This window comes from Gymnodraco acuticeps, unplaced genomic scaffold, assembly GCF_902827175.1.
Source record: "Gymnodraco acuticeps unplaced genomic scaffold, fGymAcu1.1, whole genome shotgun sequence".
NCBI classification, from domain to species: domain Eukaryota; kingdom Metazoa; phylum Chordata; class Actinopteri; order Perciformes; family Bathydraconidae; genus Gymnodraco; species Gymnodraco acuticeps.
In genome coordinates, this window is record NW_022991491.1 from 1 (window position 1) to 8215 (window position 8215).

Here is an 8215-nt window from a genome sequence, read left to right on the forward strand (position 1 = left end):
TGAACTTGGCAGCTGCTTGTCCCAAAGGTGAGTCCTGAGCAACATATTGCCTTCACAGTAAGCTTAATTGTTGCACAGTTAACCTCAACAGCTCCATTTTGTCATTAACAGGTGGCGTCCTCTTCACCGAGGATATGATCTCTTGGCACGTACCTCGCCGTGTGACTCCTCTGTTGGACGGCAGAATTACAGTCTCAGAAATGCACATGGGAATCAACGGGCAGAGGCTTGATAGATCTCAGATGGCCGCACGGGGGTACACACTGAGCACCACAGACTTCCACATCGTCGTCGAGATCCCAGTGGGCTCGCCTGATGGTTACTACAAGGTTGGGAAATCTCTAGATTATAAATGCAAGAGTCACTAGTGCATTTGCATGTTTTATTGAAAAGGTCATGAATTATTGCAGAGCCATGCCCCAGATTACCAGTACCACATCACCTACTTTGTGGAGCCCATGCTTGAGGTACTGTGGAGGAGAAGATGACACCCAAGATGATACCAGATACAAGGTTTGTGTCCCCAATCATGACCCCTCTGATGCCTCAATCTCCCCAAATCCAGGATGGTAAGTCACATTTTCTAGTAGGTATGAAAAAAATGACATTTGAACTCGGGCTTGCTCGGATATATCCTAAAGACTGCTAAACCCATTAAATAAAGTCTTCAGTTTTTGCAAAATGGTGTGTTTGGATGGGATTTGAAGCCAAGTACAAAATCTACTTTTGCTTACAAAGGGCACTTTTTTGTTTTTTTTAAATAGCACTCAATCCAACTACTCAATTTTTCTCTATCAATGTTGAGGCTGGTTTAGAAGTTGTAAACCTGCCACTTTCTGTTCCTCAGACACTGTCCCAGAGACTCGGGTGTTCAGCGTTCTCTTGGGAACCTTCCTCCATGACGTTGAGCTGAGGAACATCACCTTCTCCACCGGGGTCCTCACTGTTGAGGAGAGCAATGCCAAAGGCTTCACAGTCCAGGAACACAGCTTGGCTAATGGCTCCAAGAGCTTCTCTCTTCAAGTGCCCTTTGATGCCGATGTTGTCTTAAAACATGTATGACAATTATAGATTCAAAATATCACTTTGTACCAGCATATTTTCAGTGCTTGCTGAGCTTTTATTTCATTTGTTGCAGAATCCTGAGCGCTTGGTTACATCCTACTTCCTCCCTCTGATCTTTGGGTTGATCGTCCTGCCTGAAGAAACTCCTTTTGCTCTCCGGTCGACCTGCAGGCCTCTCTGCAGGATAGTTGGTGAGATCAGATTGAATTTGCTTTTGACAATATCTTCATGCAAATTGTGTTTCTAAAATTAAATAAAACATATATGAGAGTAAAAGCTACACAATCAAATGGATAATGCATGTTTTTGCTGCTCTAGTGTTACCCATCATGGCTGGCACCTGTGACCAGAACCAGTTTTACATCAGCGTGAAGTTCGGGAGTCACGGCTCTAATTTCAAGGCTATCGTTGGACCTCGAGAGCTGACGGCTGAGATGGCTGAAGACTACAATTTCTATGAGAACGGCACACACCTCAGCCTCATTCTGCCATACACTGCCAAGGACGCGGTTTTCGAGGTATGTCAAAACTACAAAAATCCCACCATAGATCTTCTGCATTGGCTAACTTTACTTTCTTTTCCACAGCTGCTCACTGCAGAATCAGTCAAATCCAGAATTTACCTGCTTCTGTTGGATCGTGCAACGACTGGGTGCTTGCTGATCTCTATCTGGCTTGCTACTTCCCCTTAAAAGCAAACACGGTAAGATGGTGAACATGTCCGATATCTTGCTGCTTTAATTGATGGATTTGTGTTGCTTACACATTGCCTGCTTCATCCTCAGAGTGCCACCCCAATGGCACAATGACCGCTGTGGCTGTGAAGGTTGAATCGACTCGTAATCTGAAGCCAAGTCAGCTGACGCTAAAGGGACCAGTCCTGCACACCACAGTTCAGCGACGATCGCTTTGCATATTTCTCCTTCAGTGTGGATACCTGTGGAACCACCAGAACGGTGAGTGTGAATCACATTTAAATATCAAAAGGGTTTTTTGTCAAATGTTAATACGTTTTTGTTGTTAAATAGTTCTTTGACAACTACATGATGTATGAAAATGAGATCCGCCTGTCTTACAACAACGCCAAAGGAGCAGCCAACACATCACCAGTTGATCCTGAATTACAGGTAAAACATTTGATTCTGTATAATTGGAGATGAACACCTTCAATGTATGCATTTATATATTATTTTTCCCCTAATAGGCAAACCATTTCCTGCTTCTATGTGGTCAATGAGACTCAGACTGTTGCCTTCAGCGCTAAACCAAGAACCTATGAGCCCGCTGCAGAGATCGGCACCGGCCAGCTGATGGTGCAGATGAGGCTTTCCCAAGGCATGGTGGAATTTTACAACATCTTGTTCATGCATACAAAACACTGTTTGCAGGTCTCCCTTGAAAAAGAGATCTATGATCTCAAGGGACTGATCTGATTTAAATAACGGTTTGAAATGAAACTGTAAATGTCCAGGCCGCCTTTCTCTAACGGGACTCTTCTCCTGCAGATCCATCCTACGAGCGCTTCTACCAAGCAGAGGATTATCCAGTGGTGAAATATCTGCAGCAGCCTCTGTATTTTGAGGTGGAGCTGATGCATTCTACCGACCCGCACTTGGAACTCATTGCTGAGAACTGTTGGGCAACCCTTTATGAAGATAGGACATCTCTGCCAAGCTGGGACATCATTGTGGACAGGTAATGTTGTGCAAAACTAACTACTAACTACTCATTTCATTTGTTTAACTGCTGCTTTATTAACTTTCGAATTCCTTCACTAGCTGTGAGAATCGCAATGACAGCTATGCAACAATTTTCCATCCCGTTGTGAGTGACTCCAGAGTTTTAGTCCCGTCCCACATCAAGCGCTTCTCTGTAAAGATGTTCACTTTCACTAAAGATGACAAGGTTCTGAAAGACCAGGTAAGACTTGTAAATCCAAATCTGGAGTCTTTTAGCCACTGCTATATGTAGCCATGTGTAATAAATCATCCTGTCCATCCACAGATCTATGTCCACTGTGATGCAGTGATTTGTGACACAAGCAGCCAGGCAGATGGTTCCTGCAGAGGCCAGTGTGTGCATCCTCCAGGTCAGAGCTACTCAAGACCTGCAGGTGTAAAAAAGGGTAAGTGACCGAGTCTGAACAAATGTAGTCGATCTGGATGTGCAGTTGGTAATCTTTACTTGTTTTGCAGAGCGAAGAAGCACCGACTCAACACGCCAAAGGCAGATCTCCTCTGGGGCAATTACTCTGTCTAACCTCTGAATATTTTCTACTAGTGTTTACATTTTGTCATTTGCACCTTATGTACATTAGTTCATTGTGTTGTTTGGGACCACGGGGACAGTTTTATCAATGAATGTACTGTACTGCCTTGTATATTGATGGATGACAATAACGACTCGTGTATTTTGAAAAAATAAACGGAAAAAAAAAAAGCCACATTTATTTATAGTCGCTTTTATCAATGTGTTGCATCTTCTGTGGTCAATTTTAAGGGACATATTAATAAAAGCAGGTTCTGTGTCAACCAGTACCCTCATAACTCCAAGAAAATGCAGAGAAGCATAAACATATGTAGAAATGATATCCTATATAATAAACAACTCAAAATGATAAGTTGATTTAGGTGCTAAATGATAGACATTCTGAAGTTGTTATTGCCCCGCCTACTTGAGACGCACTAAAACATTATTGGAGTTTTTTTTTGTGCGTGTTGTCTATTCCGCCTTTAGGAAACGCAACAAACCTTAACAGAATTCACAGCCAATGGAGCAAGACAACCCTCAAATACTTGGAAATGCTCACTCTGAGTTTAAAAACTAGAACTTCAAATGTGCAGAACAACTGTATACAAAGTTTATCTCTTCCTAGTCCAGGTACTCTCTGTTCAATTTTTGGCGATGTCTGTAGGCTACTAGTGTTGCAGCTTATTCTGCTACCCGTCAAATTCTGTGTCCCCGGTTAACGCTAACGTCCATCGTGTTCTGTCACTTTGTCATTTCATTACATGTATTGTTTTAGAGACTTTCAACGCCGTCAGATTTCCACAGGGATTGTAAAGCCAGTCATTTGGCCACTGCTTACTGTTGGGGAATATTTTCCAAGGCCCATAACTTTGACCCAGTTTATCAGTTCAAACTGTCCTGACTGAGCACACGCACCTCGTAACCTTGGCTGCTGTGCGCTCAGTGTTCTGTCTCCCTGTTCCTGCCTGTTGGCGTCAGCTGATAGAGGTGTTATGATTTTATCTTATGCAGCATGTTGATGATGCTCTCGGAACTAGCTAAATACATGGGTCTGGGGTAGAGTTATTGAGAATTGACGTGGCAACTCTACCGTGCAGTCAGATACATTATCATTACACCTGGGTAAAACGGAGTCCATTCTCTTCGGTTCGAAACATAATCTCAGCAAATCCGACGACTTCTCAGTTGCAGTGGGTGACATTGTCACAAGTAGGAAGGAAATTACATACCTAGGATCTATTCTTGAGGCAAACCTCTCCTGTGACAAAATGGCATCCAATGTAATAAAAGTCAATCAAAGAACTAGATTCCTATACCGGATCTCCTCTCTGGTAAACAAAAACACCCTGAAAACTCTGGCAGGAGCACTCATTCAAGGGTACTATGACTATGCTTGCACGTCATGGTACCATAGCACCTCCAAGGCGCTAGGGGTTTCACCGACTAGTCGACTACCTTTACCACTAGTCGTAGGCCCTAGTCAACTAGTCGTGAAAAAAATGGAGGTAAACGAGGTGCTGCAAAATGCTTCAAAACACGTCCGACATTCTTATGTATGGCAGTACTTCAACAACGATGTAACCAACTCCACAGTGAAGTGTCAGTTGTGTACAGCTGTACCGAAGTACAACAAAAATACATCTGCTATGCGCAACCATCTGAAGATGAGACTCCCGCTGCCGACAGCTAGCACTAGCAGTAATGCTAGCACCAGTGAGCAACGGACCGGCGTCAGCACAGGACAGAGGCAGACGAGCAGCAAGAAAAAACGGGTTTACTGCCAGCGGACACTGCATATCCCCACAATGGATAACGCACTGGAGTGGTGGGCAGAAAACGTGCACCGCGTCCCCCGTTTAGCCAAGCTTTCGAGGAGCTACCTGGCTATTCCAGCCACAGGCACCCCGAGTGAGAGGGTTTTTTCCCTGGCAGGCAACACTGTCACCCGAAAGCGGTCAAGCCTCCTTCCCTCACATGTCGATGCGTTGGTGTTCCTCAACGCAAACCAACAATCTGGAAAGATGGACGTTATCGTGGAGGACAGCGAGTAAAGTGTTGCGCACTGGATTTACGTGGCATTTCAGTAAACAGAGTTTTTTTGCTGTCGATTTTGGTGAGTCCAGTTACTGTTTGTTATTTACTCAGCCATGTAACACAAATTAAAATGCAGTGTTTAATGTAACTGTATGAGTTCCAATATAAAATACAGTTGTACACCTCTCTGTGTGTCTTTATTATGACGTATCGACTAGTCGACTGCTATTTTGAAAAACGTGTCGACTAGTAAATATTGGTAGTTACCTACAAGGCGCTAAAAATAAAACTTCAAACATCGCAAAAATAAACTGGTCAGACTACTGCTTGACCTTTCATCTAGAACCCACCTCACCTCTGCCCACTTTGACAACCTAGGATTAGAGTAGACGAGAGTACAGCTACTTGCAATGGGCCTGGGTTGCGTTCCGATAATCCAAAAATCAGCTCCTAAATTCTAACCCTATCTCCTATTCCTTGACCTCTGAGTGAAACGTCACGGGGTTAAGGGATAGTGGATAGGAGAATTCAAAAGGATTTAGGAGAAGAGACCGCGGTATTTTAGAGAATCCGAATGCACTTTCACTATCCGACGTGTTTATGATGCGCCAGCGGACGTCATGAATGTGCGTCTGCTGCTGTGGGGAAACTATGGAAACTACAGTTTTCTATACAGCGGACTACAACATGGATGTTTAATAAGAACGAGGGACTACTGTAAACTCATCTAGAGACTCTGCACCGTGCTCTGATGCTGTTGCTTTATGCTTTATGAACGTGGACAACAGAGAAACATATTCTTCATGACCAAAGTTGGAATTGAAATAAAAAAGGAAAGTGAAACTTATGCTCGTCACCCTCTCCCTCCGGTCCACATTAATACAAATTATCCCAATACGTATGATTGATGAAAAGATCTTAAAATCAATACAGATGTATTTATTATAAACGTTAGTCCTTAACATCTATCACTGTGTATATCACCATTCAAACATCTTTTAAAAGTTGAACAAACTCCACACAGCTCAGTAAAGACTGTGAAATGTTGACTTTATTTGATCATTTCAGTAAAAACTAACGTTCATATTTCTCTTTTTGATTATAATACTGATGAACGTTCAGAACAAAGCACTTTGGTAACTTACCATATACGTTTTAAAATGCTTAATAAGCACCGTAACTTTCATGATATCATTTCTCGGTCATAATCGGTTGTTTCCGTGAACGGCCGACTGTTGAGTGAAGGCAAATGCTGCGGCTGCAATGCATTGTGGGGCAGCATTTTCTCCTCTCCTTTCGGTTAGGGAGGTCCAGTGGTTCCTAAGCTAAAGGAGGTTATAAAGGAAGTTTGAAACCTCCTTTCCTTTCATTTGGAGAATTGGAACGGCACTTATCATGGCTGCCAGTGACGTACTTCCGGGTCATTTCACTTGGTTAGGAAGGTTCCTAAGCTAAATGGACTATTGGAATGGGCCCCTGGTCTACAAGATCCACTACACCTCTATGGTACCCATGTACATGTCAAAATTCTTCCCAAAGGTCAAGGAATACCATGATCATAACACCAGAGGCACAAAAAAAGGGGGAATACACGTTTCGCAATTATGCCACATCAAGGTGGAACGCTCTTCCCACAACTGTAAAGGAAAGTAAAACTATACTTACCTTCAAAACCTCTCTTAAAGAGCACCTTCGGGGGAGAGCATTGCAAAACTGGCCCCGGTAATGGTACAAATCTCAACCTGCCGTTCAATGGACAGCTTCCCCCCCCCCCCCCCCCCCCATCTATGTATATACTCGCATTTTAGACTCTGTTACTAACTGTATATCTGTAGACTTGGTATGTCTTAAATGTCTGGTTAGGATGTATTAGAACGAAATCTAAAATGAAAATTGTAAATAAGCAATCTGTATGTAAAAAACTACCTGTATGTAAATTGTAAATAAGCCATCTGTATGCCATCTGTATGCCATCTGTATCTCAAATATGTCTTTTATGTCTTAAATGATATGATGAATTGGAAATGGGGGACCCTGATGTAAACAAGACGAAAGTCTTTCTCTGGTCTGCATCCCCTTAACAATTGTATGTTTTGAGCTGTACTGTATTGTACCCAATATACAAGCTGTTAATAAACTTTTCAATCAATCAATCATTCAATCGTGGCTGCTGTGACTTGTGATGTGAATTCTCCGGCCGAAGCTCCAAATAAACCATCAGTGTTTGACATCAAAGCTCCTGCTCTTCCCGTGTCTCTTTCCTGAGTCGGTGACTCCCACTGCATTGCTGCTACACAGAAGTTTCCCTTACAAATTAGCGTTGTCGGCAGGATACCAACAAATCTTCAGAACTGGTAAGTGTAATTTCAAATCTACATTTGGACATTGCCTTACCAGAATCTGTGATTGACGGTATCCTAAAATTACCTGTGAAACTGAGCGGCTGTGTTTCGTTTTTGGTTAATGAACATTTGGGGATAATAAACCCAGGGGATCAGTGTCTGGGGACTCAGTCCTGGCTGATTTCCTCTGTGTAGCTGCTCGGGACGGAAGTGCCATACAAGCATGCACAGCTCATGTTTAGAGAGACCTTAAAGAAAGGCATCAGTAAAGTGGAGCTTCTGTATGAAAGCAATGTAAAGATTTGTATTGAACGAATCGCCGAATTCTGGGGGTTTCAGCGGCCAACACAGCAGTTGAAAATAAGCAGCCAGAGATATTACTGCTTTCGCCTCTGTCAACACGGCTCCAGCTGTGATGTGCCACAATAATGTCAGCAAATGTTATTGAGTTAAAATATCAATATTGTGGCTTTCCAAGTTAACATTGTTGATATGACTGCGATTAAATCAGCATATACTTCTGC

At 42.9% G+C, this 8215-nt stretch overlaps 1 protein-coding gene across 1 annotated transcript; it reads left to right on the forward strand.

Moving 5' to 3' along the window:
- The first annotated feature begins 2234 nt into the window (after window positions 1-2234).
- On the forward strand, window positions 2235-3467 carry LOC117533110 (zona pellucida sperm-binding protein 2-like). Its single transcript, XM_034196746.1, has 5 exons — window positions 2235-2400; window positions 2571-2760; window positions 2844-2985; window positions 3070-3190; window positions 3261-3467. The coding sequence occupies exons 1-5, from the start codon at window positions 2235-2237 to the stop codon at window positions 3329-3331; spliced, it is 690 nt and encodes a 229-aa protein (XP_034052637.1). The 3' UTR covers window positions 3332-3467.
- The last annotated feature ends 4748 nt before the right edge of the window (window positions 3468-8215 follow it).